Source organism: Canis lupus, chromosome 6 (genome assembly GCF_048164855.1).
Source record: "Canis lupus baileyi chromosome 6, mCanLup2.hap1, whole genome shotgun sequence".
NCBI lineage: Eukaryota > Metazoa > Chordata > Mammalia > Carnivora > Canidae > Canis > Canis lupus.
In genome coordinates, this window is record NC_132843.1 from 63,104,694 (window position 1) to 63,121,304 (window position 16,611).

General features: G+C 39.2%; 2 protein-coding genes across 10 annotated transcripts in view; one reads left to right on the plus strand and one right to left on the minus strand.

Moving 5' to 3' along the window:
• SWT1 (SWT1 RNA endoribonuclease homolog) overlaps positions 1–16,611 on the minus strand; it is a 94,906-nt gene that overhangs the window by 78,082 nt on the left and 213 nt on the right. For 6 of the 9 annotated variants that reach the window (XR_012033100.1, XR_012033102.1, XR_012033101.1 and 3 more), the window contains exons 2-5: positions 13,175–13,264; positions 11,230–11,307; positions 8,402–8,460; positions 3,948–4,671 (exon numbers count right to left, since the gene is read on the minus strand). Coding sequence is in view for 6 of the 9 variants with exons in the window: in XM_072830888.1 (XP_072686989.1) it covers positions 3,948–4,671; positions 8,402–8,460; positions 11,230–11,307; positions 13,175–13,255 (942 nt within the window). In the remaining 3 variants the exon portion in view is untranslated. Of the gene's footprint in view, positions 1–3,947; positions 4,672–8,401; positions 8,461–11,229; positions 11,308–13,174; positions 13,265–14,948; positions 15,121–15,930; positions 16,323–16,611 lie in introns of those variants that run through there. The other 3 variants (XM_072830886.1, XM_072830885.1, XM_072830889.1) reach the window with 3 other exon arrangements.
• TRMT1L (tRNA methyltransferase 1L) overlaps positions 16,303–16,611 on the plus strand; it is a 35,960-nt gene continuing 35,651 nt past the window's right edge. Inside the window, exon 1 of the mRNA XM_072830893.1 lies at positions 16,303–16,596. The gene's annotated coding sequence lies outside the window, so the exon portion shown is untranslated. The remainder of the gene's footprint in view (positions 16,597–16,611) is intronic.

Sequence of the window (16,611 nt, forward strand, 5' to 3'; positions counted from 1 at the left end):
CCCAGAGCATGATCCTGGAGTCCCAGGATCAAGACCCGCATCAGGCTCCCTGCATGGAGCCTGCTTCTCCCTCTGCCTGTGTCTCTGCCTCTCTCTCTCTCTGTGTCTCATGAATAAATAAATAAAATCTTAAAAAAAAAAAACAAAAAACAAAAATGTGATATGACAAAACAGCATGAACCTGAAGATTAAGATATGGCTGAAGGGGAAAAGCTGAAAACTGCATAGTTATATTATACATGGGTAGAGCACCACAGGTTTGTGCTTTAATTTTGTGTGTTAGCAGAAGTTGAAAATCTCTCTATTAATTCCAATTTTTCACTGACACTTTTGCTAAGCAGATGAGACCTACCTGACCCCATGTACAGGTAACAGGGAACTCAGCAAAAGCCACTACTAACTAAACCAAATCATCTTCTAACAATTCTCCAATATAACACCAAACTCACATATATTTTACAGGCAGGTACATATGGTATAACTTACATACTCTCTTTAAACAAGTGTATCATATGTTGTTTTACTGGGAATTCAGCTTCCATCCTAACTTCCCAACAACAGTATTCACATGATATAATACCATATACATCATACGCATAGGTTCATTATAGCTTTACCATTCCCATGATTCAGGATTTTACCATCTCTTCTCCATCTGACTTCAAATCTCACTAGATCCCTAACGTTCTCTCCAACTAAGAAATGTCAAACAAGCTAGAGGTTATTATCAGAATTTCCTGCAACTGCTGATGTTTGAAGTCTTGCTGTTCATTTACTTAAGTCATTACTACCCTTCACTCTCTTGACCACAGGCCACTTCCAGTAATTTCAATAAATTTTCTATCACTCTTCCAAACCAGGAAAAGTTCATGTCAATTGTTCCTGAAAGACCTCTCCCTATTGAAAAAGAAAGTCTCAGTGGGCACTTAATTGTTTGCCTCCTCCTACCCTGATTTATTAAATAAATGAATTGGGATACAGCCTTCCCTGGGGATGGCAAAAGGGAGTACCAATAATGGGAATAACAAAGGTTTTATCTACTGGAGTGATTCTAAGCAGATTACATTGCTTCCTTGATAATGTTTCAGTGGCTTTCCAAACCATATTCTATAGGATATAAGATAAAATAATCTTTCCCATGGGATACAAAACAATCCATTGCCTGAACCCTGGCTTCCTCTCCTCTACATAGGTTTTCCACATATCTCAGCCTTAGTCATACTGAACAACTTAAGTGCCCATGTATGTTTTGTCAAGCAACCTCATGAGTATATCATTACCACATTGGCCCTCTGTCCCAGTAGGACTCTTATTCTTTGCTTTACATACCCTTCACTACCAAGCTCAAGAATCTCCACCTTGGTGAGCCTTTACTTAACTTGCCCCCAAATTTATTCTAACACCAGCCCAATTCTTAGAGCTCTAATATTTATTTCACTGAATTGCAACCACAGTTGTCTACTAACGTGTTTCCCTGGGAACTTCCTAAGGCACATCTTATTCATCTCTAAATCCCTAGAACCTAGAAATGTACCTAGTACAAAACAGGTAGCTTTAATTAATGTTTGATAAACCACTAAATTGCTACCTCATAGACTTAAAGGATTAAGTGGGATGCTGCTGATAAAAGTGTCCTATAAACCATTAATCTTTAGAACATTAGTTTGCAATGAGGGGGAGGGTGCAAACAAAGGGGTCTCTATCAAAAGACTATAAAACTATAGACTATAAAGACTATAGTCAAAACAAAAGACTAATAAAACTTAAGAAACAAAAGAAGCCATTTTCTCTTAGGAAAACATAACAGGATTGCTAAATAACAGGATTACCCAATTCAGAAAAATAACATTTTTTTCCTTGTAAAGTGCACTCATCATTTTAGGAAGATAATTATCTATTGAAGACCTTGTGAGGAAAACACCAAACATAATACAAAGAAGATTAGCTATCAATAATATGCTAAAGAGAATATATTCGGGGCACCTGGGTGGCTCAATGGTTGAGCATCTGCCTTTGGCTCAGTTCATGATCCTGGGGTCTTGGGATGGAGTCCCGCATCTGGCTCCCTGTGAGGAGCCTGCTTCTCCTTCTGCCTATGTCTCTGCCTCTCTCTGTGTCTCTCTCATGAATAAATAAAATTTTTTAAAAAATGAGAGAGAGAGAGAATATATTCAAGATAAGAACAATATTTACTTTCTGCTCCTGTGTCTAGATGACTTTAAGTCAGATAAGACTGTTATCAAAGGAATAGCTGATAAAGTTTTAATTCCAATAACTGGAAAGCAATCATGCAAAAATCGCTTCCCCTACAACTTAATATTCAAGCCATGTACCTCTTTTGATTTATGTGGTAATCCTATTTAAAGATTAAAAGAAACTGTAAGGTACACTGCTGGGGATTTCTCACATTGTTCTTTAGATGCACAGTACAGGGGGACATCAAGCAATAACACAAAGATGTTCACTAAACATACTCCCAACTTCAAATTCCATTCTCACATTTTACACTAGAACCGGTTATAACACAAGAAAACTGGAGCTTTCCTTTAAGAAAGCAATAAAAAGGACAAACTCAATTGTTTCCTTCTTTGGACTCCTTCAAGTTCACTGAACAAAAAGTACTCTCTCCAGCCTGTCCACCTCCCTAGTTATAATCCCTCTGTTTTTCCTAAGTATCTTACATTGCAATCTACAGTCTTCATTCCTAAAAGCAGGTAGGCTCAACCAGCCCTGTTATGTTTTGTTTTTTTTAAAAGGATGTTACTTGTCTTAGGGATAGAGAGAGCACAAGCAAGGGGGAGAAGCGGAGGGGGAGAGACAAGCTGACTCCACATAAGCGCAGAGTCCAACACAGGTCCCAATCCCACAACCCTGAGATCATAACCTAAGCCAAAATCAAGAATCGGGCTGCTTCATCTACTGAGCTGCCCAGGCGCCCCTCAACCAGCCCTGTTTAAAAGCAGTCTCTAAATTTCAGTCCAGGGCAGCCCCGATGGCCCAGTGGTTTAGCACCACCTTCAGCCCAGGGTGTGATCCTAGAGACCCGAGATCGAGTCCCAGGTCGGACCCCCTGCATGAAGCCTGTTTCTCCCTCTGCCTGTGTCTCTGCCTCTCTCTCTCTCTCTCTCTCATGAATGAATGAATGAATAAACAAACAAACAAACAAACAAATTTCAGTCCACTGGAAGTTCTGAAGTTCCAAAGGTTCTAAAGTTCTCTTAAAGGTAAATCATTTAATCTGCCATGGAAACAAGGCCATAGAGATAGAGTTCTCAAATTAATTGCCACACACTGATTTATTACATAACTTAAAAACAAAATAGATGTACCAACCTTTCCAACCTGGATCGCTGTATATGTAGTTCCCTTTGGCTGGAACATCCTGCCCCACCTGGCCTATTACCCCCCTCCAGGCAACCTTTCTCAAGTAATCCTTCTACAGTGTACTGAAGACATTACTCATGGCTTTGTATTTCCATGTTAAGTGGTAAGTACTTATCAGACTTAAGGTGGCTGATTGTGTGGTTCTCACACGAAGAAATCTCTGAAAGAAGAGACCATGAATCCAGTGCCTGGCATACAGTGACACTCCAAAAATGATTGTTCAAGCAATAGTTATTCAGAATATTAACCCATGGATATTCTATAGTACCCAGGGTTACAGAAGAGCTTAACAGACTGTCACAGTGCTTTTCGGAATCAGAAAGAACTATCTGTAACCTCTACTTTCTACCTTTTTGTACATTACCTTTTATTATGGATCCTTAACACTTGTCAGGATATCTTCCTAAGGAGGTTGGAATTAAAGGAGTAAGATAAAGGAATCAACACATATCTTCCTGACTAAATTAAATCAGCTCTTTGTGATCATTAGTCGTAAAAGAAAAACTCCAACCTGACTCAAAATTCTTTGCTAAAACCTATATTCTCATTTTGCACCACCTTACCTGGATTGGGTTTTCCCTGGAACTTGAGTCACTTTCTCGATCCTCATGATGGCTTTTTCCTTTCCACTCATGTGCAGCCTGCTTAGACATGGAATCTGAAAATAAATGTTCACTTTCGTGTCTAGTCAAATTCAATGAAACTTGGGAGCTTTCCAGGGCTTCTTTTTTCTCCTGTTTAGTCTTTGACTTGTTAGACTCTAAACTGAAGACATTTTCTTCTATAAGCTTCTGGAGGGTATCATGGGATTTTACTGGGATTTTAAAACTGATCTTCCTTCTTCTAGATTCCTTAATCAACTTGTTGGAATTATAATCCTGAGGAAAATGGATTCTCTTGCATTTCTCCAAAACACATTTTTCAGAACTGTCCCTAAATTTCTTGTGCCTTTCTTTCTTGAGTTCTTTCACCTTCTCCCCCTGAGGAAATACAGGCGGCCATTGTTTTTCACTTGCCTGGACTTCAGTTTTAGGTTGTACATCTTTGGCCATCTTAGGACTACTAAAGTTCTTAATTCCATGGTCAGGTTTACTCCTAACACTTGTCAACTTAATATCTTTAAAATCTACATATTTATTTGGCTCTTTTTTAGTTCCATGTGACGAAAGATTCTGTGAAATAATCTGATTTACACTTGAATATGATGCTTCTTGGAGTTTAACAGGTCCTTGGGATGAATAACTGATTTTTGGTCTCCTCCTTGGGGGGTCAGTTTCTACACTCAATCTGTAAAGCAGCACAGAAACCCAAGTTACGTTACAATTATACATGATTATACATAATGTTAAACTGTATTATTTCAGTTAGGAAATGACAGAATTGGTCTGACACAAACTTCCTAAAAAATAAGAAATGGCTACACAAAGAAGTGAAAGAATTACAAATGGTGCTGGCATAACTGGTCTGCTATTTGAACAAAAACCAAATTTACAGCTTTATATAAAACCAGGTAACATAAATTTCATATAGATTAAACATAAGTGCAAAATAATTACCATAATTGTTACACTTCATATTGATCCTTTAAAAACTATAGGGGAAAAAGATGGAATATTTATATAATTTCTTAATAGAGAGCTTCCTAAACTTAATAGTGGTGGGAAAAATCACAAAGGAAAATAATAAATGTAAATGACTATTTATAGGGAGCATTGTTGGCTTCGTTGGAAGAGCATGTGACTCCTGATCTTTGGGTCATGAATTTGAGCCCTATGCTAGGTGCAGAGATTAAATAGATAAAATTTTAAAAATACATAAAGAAATTACTATTTAACTTTAAAACTTTAGCATATTAAAAATAGTAAAATTTTTTTTAAACTGGGAAATGGTATTTGTTATATATGTGACAGGTTATTAGCCTGAGTAAATGAAAACCTAATCAAAATGTCCTGACTCTAAAATAGGACACAAACAGAAAATTACTAATGAGAAAAAGGGATTGGCTAAGAGATATTTGGGGAATAAAATTTGACTTCCCAAGTAATCGCAGACATTCTAATTATAATAACATACCAATTTCTTCTTTCAGATTAGCAAAGATTTTTAAATAACATTAAATATTGGCAAGAGGTTGAAAAATGGACCCTCTCATGGGAGAAATACAAAATGATATAAGAGTTACACAGAGTGAGGGCCCCTGGGTGGCTCAGTTGGTGAAGTGTCTGACTCTTGATTTCAGCTCAGGTCATGACCTCAGGGTGGTGAGATCCATCCCCACAACAGGTTCAGCATGGAGCCTGCTTAAGATTCTCTGTCTCCCCTCTCCCTTGGCCCTTGCCCTCACTTGAATCTGTCTTGCACTCTCTCTCACAAAAAAAAAAAAAGGAAAAAGAAAAAAGGCTCAGTGGGTGGCTTAGTGGCTGAGCATCTGCCTTTGGCTCAAGGCATGATCCCGGGATCCTGGGATCAAGTCCCACATCAGGCCCCTGCAGGGAGTCTGCTTCTCCCTCTACCTATGTCTCTGCCTCTCTTTCTCTGTGTCTCTTGTGAATAAGTAAATTTAAAAATCTTTTTTTAAAAAAAATTTCCACAAAGGAATGTGATAATATATTAAGAATTCTAAAAATGTTCATATTCCTTGACTTCCTAGTAATTACCATTTTAGAAATCTATTCCAAGGTGAAAAAGATTTAAAAATGGACTGAAATCTTTTCTTAAAATTCAGAATTAGTCATAATAGCAAAAAGTAAGGTAACAGAGTAAATACTAAAATTTTGGAAATCACTTAAAAAATAGGTCATTGTACCAAATATGATAGAATATCATGGTCATTATAAATGATGTTTATGAAAGTTTTCAATGATCTAACAAAACATATTGAAATAATATGAAGCAAAAAAATCAAGCACGGCACAAATCTATATACAATGTGGTCTCAACAATTTAAATAAGCACAGTAAAAAAGTCTGTAGAAAAAATATGCTAAAATGTTAGAACTATCAATACCAAGAGGTGATATTTTTCTGCTTTATAAAAGTAAGTATTACTTTTTTTTTTTTATGATAGTCACAGAGAGAGAGAGAGAGAGAGAGGCAGAGACATAAGCAGGCTCCATGCACCGGGAGCCTGACGTGGGATTCGATCCCGGGTCTCCAGGATCGCGCCCTGGGCCAAAGGCAGGCGCCAAACCGCTGCACCACCCAGGGTTCCCGTAAGTATTACTTTGTAGTCAGAAATAAAGATGAAAAAATTTCAATGAAACACAAAATATTCATTTATATCAATAAATCTTTGAGTGCCTTCTAAGTGCCTGTCACTCTGATAGACCCTGGAGAGAGCGTGGAGGATACATCTAATAGTGCTCTGACCCCAATTAAATTATAGGCTGGTGGGGGAGAAATTACCTTATCAGGTAATTATATACTAGCAAACTATAAATACCTCAGAGTTTTTATAAGCGTTTTTTTATTTGAGAGAGAGAGAGAGTACGAGCAGGAAAGAGGTAAAGGGAGAGAGAGAGAGAAGCAGACTCCCCACTGAGCAGGCAGCCTGTTGCTGGACTTAATTCCAGGAACCTGGGATCATGACCTGAGCCGAAGGCAGATGCTTAACTGACTGAGCCGCCCAGGTGCCCTTTGATAGGAGTTGTACCTGAGTCTTAATCGGGTTTTATTTTCTATCTCTTCCTACAAAAAGACTGCCAATTATTATTTGTTAGTAAATAATGATAAAATAAAACTTAAAATTCTAATACGACTTTGGCTTCTAATAGTATACCATGTTTAAGATGTCAACTATATTAAAGAAATATCAGGGGAACAACACATAAAACATAACTCAAAAATTTCAATGGGACCCTGTAGTTCTCTGGGCATTTTCACATTCCTTTTCATTTGTTCTTCACAGCAACCCCATGCTGCATATTTTACATCTATGCACCATGGCTGTATGGTCATAATTAATGAAAACTCAACAATACCGTTTAAAAGACCAACAAAATTAAATCTTAAAATTACCTCTTATCAACTAGTCTTGCAAAATGCTAGATTGTGATTATGCAGTTTTATATCTGTAACCCAAAACACTAAAATTCTAAGATCTTTTTAAAATATTTTATTTCTTTGAGAGAGAAAGAGACAGAGAAAGACAGTAAGAGAGAGCATGAGCAGGGGGAGAAGGAGAAGGAGACACCCTGCTAAGCAGGGAGCCGAATATGGGGTGGGGCTTCCCCCAACTCCTTGTTTTCAAAGAAACTGATTTCACCAACTTTTATCATATGTTATACTTTTATACTTATTTATCACATTAGTGGCAAGAAATGCCTTTAGCCTTTACCACAAAACTCTGAAATTTTTATCCAAAGAACATAGAAATTAAAGAAAAATAATCACTATTCCTACCATTATTCCCCAAGTTCTCTAGCTGTAGCCATACCCTATTTAACAGTTCTAAAACCATACCAATTCAATAAGTGACATATATAAAGGTAATTTACCTTTAACATTTCTAAACCAGCCACACAACTTCTTCATTATTACATGTAACAAAGTTATGTATCTTATAAGCATATGTCAAAAATAAATCACCTGAGATAAAAACCTGCATTTTACTTGAAAGTCTCATTTACATAGCACAGAACTATGATAGATTTATTTCACTCAACTTTTTATCAAACCTACACTAATATTTTAAAAATTCAATAATCGGGGCACCTGGGTGGCTCAGTCGGTTAAGCATCCGCCTTCAACTCAGGTCATGATCCCAGGGTCCTGGGATTGAGCCCCGCATCTTCTCCTTCTCCCTTTCCCTCTGCCACTCCCCCTGCTTGTGCTCTCTTGCTCTCAAATAAAAAAAAAATCTTTTTAAAGAATAATCATAACCTATGCTATAGCTAGAAATATTGGCATGCAAATTAGCATTAATCAAAATAAATAAAAAACTTTGCAAATCAAAATATTTGGTATCATAATTCTAAGCCCCCAAAAGTCAAAGATATCAAAAAAAGGGGGGAATTTACCTTTTCAGTTCTTGTCTTCTTTTTATATCACGGTATAGAACGTCTGTATGATCTGATTTCTGAAAGAAAAAAGGTATCATTTAGAAAACATAAATTGTGACTGACACTATGCTACAGGAGAAAGAGATTGAGAGACAATATATTTTTCCACATCTAAGTGTTAGTTAACAGGCTGACATAGTAATTTATTTAATCCTTCCAATAATCCTGAGACAGGTATTATCATCCCCATTTTACAGAAAAGTACTCAAGGCTCAAACAGAGCAAAGTATCTTCCTCAACATTATAGAGCAAGTCAGCAGCAGAGCCAGGATTGAAACAAGCTCTCTCTACTATCTCTACTCTCCACTCTTTGCACTCTGGGGATAAGAGAAGGCATAAGAGAAGTTAAGAGAGAAATAGGATATAGCCCCTGTCCTAAAGACTTTAAAGAATAGAGAGAAATAGAGGGATATGTATGAATAATCTATGGAAGGACATACCTAAGTGTCAAAGCAGAAGAATATACAATAAGTTTAAAAGAGGGGAGGTGGGCAGGGGGATGGGGTGACTGGGTGATGGGCACAGAGGAGGGCACTTGATGGGATGAGCACTGGGTGTTATACTATATGTTGGCAAATCGAACTCCAATTTAAAAAATCCAAAAAAAAAAATTGTAAAAGAGTTCAAAACATCAATCACCAAAGTTTAGAACATACTTAAGTGGAAAAAATATATGCTAAAGATTGAAAACAGATTGAATAAAGATTAATGAGTAAAAGAAAAAGGTTTTCTCAGCTGAGAAAGCTTAGGCATTCTAAGAAGCTGGAGATGATTGGTGTAAATTCAGCAGAGAGAAAATAAACCAGCCTAGTTAGAAGCAGAGAGGCTATTTTTGGGAAGACAAAAGCAAACTGGCTAAGATGTGACCAAATTTAAGATGGTCCTGAATGACAGACTAAAAAGTGAGGAAAGATTTTTAACAAGGAGAAATATATTGAAATCTTTTGTTTTAAGGTTAATATAGAAACAATAAATTGAAACAGTAGTATTATGATACCAAAATAAACAAATCCTTAAAAACAATTCTGGGGACAGCTGAGTGGCTCAGCGGTTGAGCATCTGCCTTTGGCTCAGGGCATGATCCTGGAGTCCCGGGATCGAGTCCCACATTGGGCTTCCTGCATGGAGCCTGCTTCTCCCTCTGCCTGTGTCTGTGTGTGTGTGTGTGTGTGTCTCATGAATAAATAAATCTTAAAAAATAAAATTCTGCATTCACACAACTTTCACAACTACTTTCTCTTATTACCCATAACAACCCTGCAGGTATCCTAACATACACCTAACTTCAACTTGGATGTCGTGAGTCCTCACTAACCACCCAAGCACTAGCTTAATGTGTTTTTAATTATTTGCATGACTGTGGACTTGGCTCTATTACTATAAACTATTTTGTGTCCTTGGACAAGTCACAACCTACTGGATCTCAATTTTTAAATGTGAAAACACAAACACTACATATCTGCCTTGACTACCTCCAAAGGATATTGTAAAACCAAATATAACCATATATGGGAAAAGACTTAAAAACTCTCTTAATATTTGCAAATGACATATCAGATAAAGGGCTAGTATCCAAGCTCTATAAAGAACTTATCAAACTCAACACCCAAAAAACAATCCAGTCAAGAAATGGGCAGAAGACATGAACAGACATTTCTCCAAAAAAGACATACAAATGGCCAACAGACACATGAAAAAATGCTCAACATCACTTGGCATCAAGGAAATAACAAATCAAAACCACAATGAGATACCACTTCATACCAGTCAGAATGGCTAAAATTAACAGGTCAGGGAACAACAAACATTGGTGAGGATGCAAAGAAAGGGGAACCCTCTTATACTATTGGTGAGAATGCAAGCTGGTACCTGGAAAACAGTATGGAGGTTTCTCAAGTATGGAGGTTCCTCAAGAAGTTAAAAACAGAACTACCCTACAGCCCAACAATTGTACTACTAGGTATCTACCCCAAAGATACAAATGTAGTGATCCGAAGGGACACTTGCACCCCAATGTTTATAGCAGCAATGTCCACAATAGCCAAACAGTGGAGGGGGCCCAGATGTCCAATGACAGATGAAAGGATAAAGGAGATGTGGTGTATACTTACACACAGGCACGCGCGCACACACACACACTGGAATATTACTCAGCTGTCAGAAAATTTTACCCTTTATATCAACATAGATGGAAATGGAGGGTGTTAGGCTGGGAAAAATAAGTCAAACAGAGAAAAACAATTATCATATGGTTTCAATCATCTGTGGGTTATAAGAAACAGCAGAGAGGATCATAGAGGAAGGGAGGGAAAACTAAATGGAAAGAAATCAGAGATAAACCATGAGAAACTCTTAACTACAGGAAACAAACCGAGGCTTGCTGGAGGGGAGGCAGGTGAGGTGATAGGCATTAAGAAAGGCAAGTGATGTGATGAGCACTGGGTGTTGGTGATGCAACTAATGAATTGCTGAACTCTACATCTGAAACTAATGTACTATATGTTGGCTAATTGAATTTTTTTAAAAAACCTCTCAATTTATATCCATGTTGTCTAACCTCACATGATAGAGTCTATCAGCATAAAAGAAGTAATTTGATAAATGCTTTTTTGGTAAGAAGGAAGGAAAAAAACAAACACTGGTTTTCTTTCTATTGGCTATCATGAAGTATAAAAGAAAGAAAAAATGAGTAGAAAAGTAGTCGGAAATTTATATCATAAATGTTCTAATTAAACGTTAAAACTTTAAATAATGTCTAGTGTTAGTTACAGTATATAATCACTCACCAGTTTTCTCTTCTCTGAAGAAACAGACCTTACACAGCAAACTGAACTAGAACTTGAAGTTTTTTTCTCTTTCTTATCCTAAGAATGCCATTTGGAAAAAAGGAAAGCACAAAATAAAGCACAGTATAAGACAGTATTATTTAATCATTGTGATTATAAACTAACACTCTTTCTACATTAATAATAAACTTCGGGGGGGGGAATGTTTAAAGACACACAAACTTTGGTAAGAGGGAAAGAAACTTAACTAGAAGGAAAACTCAGGTAGAAATCAAAAGATCTGGGTGCTCTTAAATTAGAGATGAGATGGGAAACAGGTGCTACAGCAGAAGGCTAGCTGACAGCTCAGCTCACCCTGAGGGGTGGTGGCATTGCCATGGTGGAATTTAGTCTTCTACAAAGTAAAGCCATATCTAGTTATTTATATGAACTTCAAAATTCAGTAGACCCAGGACAAACGTATTTTGAATACCTACCATGTACCAAAGACGTTCTAGACAGTGGGGACAGATTAATGAAAAAACAAAAGTCCCTGGCTCCCATGGGAGGTTAAAATTTCAGGCATGAAACTATTTACAAATAAACAAGTAAAATATTTAGTGTGTCAGACAACGTGATGGAGACAAATAAAGCAGAGGAAGAGGGCAGGAAGAGCTGGGAGGTGGGGGTGGAGGCAGCTGCAATTTTAGAGTAGTCAGAAAAGGCCCCACTGATAAACTGACACTTGACTGGAGCTCCGAACAAGTGAAGAAGGAGCCATAGTTGGGGATCCCTGGATGGCTCAGCGGTTTAGTGCCTGCCTTCCGCCCAGAGCATGATCCTGGAGACCCAGGATCGAGTCCCACGTAGGGCTCCCTGCATGGGGCCTGCTTCTTCCCCTGCCTACATCTCTGCCTCTCTCTCTGTCTCTCTCATGAATAAATAAATAAAATCTTAAAAATAAATAAAAATAAAAAAAAGAAGCCATGTGAATACCTAGGGAAAGAGTTTCCCATTCAAGGGCTTATTGGAATAGTAGCAAGGAACCACAGAATGGAGAAAGCAATTGGAGAAAGAGAGGGAGACCAGATGGGGAGGGTAGGTTGTTTTGTTAGACACAGCTAGGACTTCAGCTGTTATTCTGGCTGAAGTAGGAAACCACCAGAAAGCACTGAGCAGAGGAGTGACATAATCTGACTTACATTTTAATAGGATCATTCTGGGGGCTTGTTGAGTAGAGAAAAATGGGAGGCAAAGGTGGAAGCTGAGAGAGAAATTTGGAAACCATTGGAATAATCTGGGGAAGAAAGCTGATTGTCTGGATCATGGTGATAGCAGAGAACACAGACTTGGTATTAAGAGACACCTAATAAATTTGCTGATAGATGGATGCAGGTAGGGGCTGACAACCAGGATTTTGGCTCAAGCAAATGAAATAGAATTGCAACTTACTAGTTGGGAAAATGAAGCTGGGCACTTGAAAGGTTATAGTTTAAGAACATGAGGAGGAATCAGCAAAGGAGACTTCGAAGCAGTCACAAGTGTAGAGGAAAATTAGGAGAACATGTTGTCTCAAAAGCTAAGTGAAGAAAATGTTTCAAGGAGAAGGTGTAATTGGCTATCAGATTAAGTCTGAAAATTGACCAATGGATTTAGCAACATGGAAACTATTGCTGGCCTTGATGAAAGCCCATTTGGAGGAGCACCTGAAAAAGTCTGATTCAAGTAGGTTAAGAGAGAATAGAAGGAGAATTGCCAATGGTGTGCCAATTATTAGTGCCAAATGGGGGATTATATAAATCTAAGACACCATGGCCATACTCCAGATCCCCTTTCCAATTACCCCTATACCTGGGAGGCCAAATTAGTCATTAGAAAGTTAGTAAGCAAAGAGGTATTTTTTTCATTACACAAAAATGAACTGCAAAAAAAAGGTATCTTTGGGTTAGTAAATCAAAATTCTTACTTCTAGGTCAAAGTTGGGTGATGCAGTGGTGCCTTTCCTCTGAGATTTCTCTTTTTTTCCACAAGATTCTTTGTTGGACATTTTGAAAAGCTAAAATAAAAAACACATTAGGTGTTTCTGGTTTGTTTTTTTGTTTTCATTTTTGTTTTTTACCACCACAACAACAAAGTACATTAGAAATCAGTCTTCCTTCAGTTTTATAGACTGGAATTTTACAAAATGATCTCCATTTTCTAACCTCAAGATAGCAGGATTCTCTCATTGTTCCACTTTATTTCACTTATAGTCTCCCTCATAATGATCTCTTCCTGTCTTTCAGTTTCATCTACTACCTTTTTAGGAATGACTCTCAGAACAGTGCCTTTAGCGCTGACCTTCTCTCTCAAGCTTCAGATCACCATTTTCAACTACCTACAGGACTGCTGTATTTTGCCCAACCTACGCTTCAGAACCAATTAGTTCTAAGTCTTTATTTTCCTGACACACCCTCCACTCTCATCTTAGTGTGTATCAGAAGCATCCTGGGCTGGAATCAATAGGCCAGAGACTGGGAACATCATCAGGTCTGTTGGGATGGGAAGATACAAAAGAAGTCTAGCAGAAAAGCCCAAAGAACAGTTTATTGCTGACAGTAACACATACAGAAACAATGAATATAAGAAAGGCTATAAAACAGGCAATTGCAATTACTCATAGTCAATCATAAGCACAGTAAATGAAGTTCTATAAAATAGTAACACTAAATCAAACTTTTGGAATGCTTCAATGAATATAAAGAGAAATCAGAAAAATGAGGACAGCTAAGAGAAAGTCTAATAATAAAAATTAATAAAAGAATTTAGTATCAACTTCTAAGAACAGATTCTAAATTATCCAGAAATTTTGCTTTGTAAGGTAATGTACAGCAGCAACTGAATTCACAGCTGAGCTTCCAGATTAGAGTGATAATCCTCTTTTCCCCTTCTTGTTCCAAGGATTCTATTCCATGTCAGGGAAAAGTACAATAAAAAATTATAAATTCCATGAAATGAATTGTTTAGAGGCAATGGATTACTTATAATGTTAACTCTTACAATTTAAACTGATCCATCTTCATCTTTTGTTGTTTTGACTACAAAATAAGACTAAATTTAAGCCTTTCATCCAAAAGCCAATTGAAAAAAAATCACTGCAGATAGTGGTCTATTAAAGGAAAAACACATACATGCTTCCTATGACAAATGTTTTATATTAATAAAGGTGTGAAATTCACGTTGATTTTATGAAAATCAAAATATAAACTCAAAGGGGAGATTTCCCGTGCTGGCCAGCCTCCAGAGTGGCTCCTGATGATTTCTGCTGCCCCGTACTCACATTCTCATGTAGTCTTCTCACAATAAATAGAGCTGGCCTGTGACAGCAATAGGAACTGCCATATGGCAGTATGTGGCTAGGTCACTGTGGCTTCTATTTTTCTCTTACTCTAGGGAAAGCCAGCCACCATATCATAAGGACATTGGAGAAGCTCACCAGCGAAGAACTGAATGAAGCCCCTTGCCATGCATGTGAGTGGGCCTGCTTTGAAGCTAATCCTGCAGCTCTAATCAAGCCTTTGAGTGGAAGGATCCCGGGATGAATATCTGCACTGCAACCTCATAAGACTCAGAACCAGGTACACCCAGAAAACCACTTCTGAATTCCTGACGCACAGAAACTGTGAGGTAATGTTTACTGTTGTTTTAAACCACTAAGTTTTAAGATAACTTAGACAGCAATAGATGAAGAGTACACTCACTTAATTCTCCAAACTTTAAAGACTCCTTTCTTTAGGATGTCTCAAGAGCAGAGACCACACTTAGAAATTCTTATTAAAATTCTCACACCCTAAGATCTAATCCTTTTCATCTTCTGGTTTCCAGCTAGTGTTAAAACAAAGAGACTGATGGAGTGAATCAAGCTTTCCATGAACCATCTAGCCTTTTGGAAATAAGAGAGAGAAAAAAAAAGTCAACGATGCTTGGGTGAAGCACAAACAGAATTAGCCACTATTCATTCCTATAAATTATAACATGTTATTTTCCCATTTTTTGGATTAACTGTTAAGAGCAGTGAGGTAGGTGGTCACGCATTCAGGAAAACTAGTTAGAAGTTAGGGTGTGAGCTCGGTAGGTTGAGCAGGACACTCTTGGGTTCCGCTGGGGTCCTAATCTCCTGGACGTGGGATCAGCCCCACCTCCAGCTCAGCACTAGTCTAGGAGTTTGCTTGGGATTCTCTCCTCCTTCGGCCCCTCCCTCCCCCTACTGGCTGCTCCAGCGCTCGCTCTCTCTCAAAATAAATAATTTTTTCTTTTTTTTTTTTTTTTAGTAGAGGTTGGAGGCGCTATGAGGACTTTAGAACTATGACTCACTTGGGGAGGAGGGAAAGGAAAACAGCCTCCAGATACATTTCCTAATTACTGAGGGATTGATTGAGACAGCTTAGGAGGTAGCAACTAAGTTCTGTTACACTTTCAAAGTGCTAAATAATGGGGACGCCTGGGTGGCTCGGCGGTTGAGCACCTGCCTCCAGCCCAGGGCGTGATCCTGGAGACCCGGGATCGAGTCCCACGTCGGGCTCCCTGCGTGGAGCCTGCTTCTCCCTCTGCCTGTGTCTCTGCCTCTCTCTCTCTCTCTCCTGAATAAGTAAATAAAGTCTTAAAAAATTAACCTGGGAAACAAGTAGGAAACAGGAAACAGACCGATGAGAGAGGCAGGCGTTAAGTACCAGCTTTACTAACCAGGAAAGCCCAACCGGGGGTGTGAGCCTCCTCGGACCTGCAGGGGCTTCCCTCTCCTTTCCTGATGCCTGGAACATTCGGACCAGTCCCAGAAAACTCAAAGTTGTCCTCTGCCGGCGCCGGTGGGCTTGGCTGCGCGAGGCTTAACCTCAAGCAGGTGGAGGGCAGAGGGAAGAGACCCCCGAGGGGAGTGGGAAGGGGATGCCGTGGGGCATCGGAATCGCATCCGACAGGTGCCGCCAGGCTCGACACGCCGGGGTTACGAAGTCCAAGTCCAAGCGTGAGGTGCGCGCGCACACACTCCCCTACCTACAGGACCCTGCAACCACAGGACGGCGCTGACGAAAATAGGAATACGTAGGCTAAAGCAAAATAGACACAGGAGGAGAAGCGTTCGGGTGACGGTGCGAAAGGAAGCGCAGACCCCAATTCCCAATCAGCCAGCCTCGCTAGGAAGCTCGTCAGCTGCTCGCAAGCCGCCGCGGCCCACGGGCCCCGCACAAACCCACCGGGCGCAGCCCAGAGGCAGAGCGGCCAGAACCACACCCTTCACGGAGCCGGCTCAACCCCGGATCCGCCTACAGAGCCGCCCCGCCCCGGCTCCAGGGGCCTCCGGAGTCCTCCGACCGGCTGGCCGCCCCCCGCTCCGCTCCCGGAGGGAGACAGGTGGGAACCCGCTCG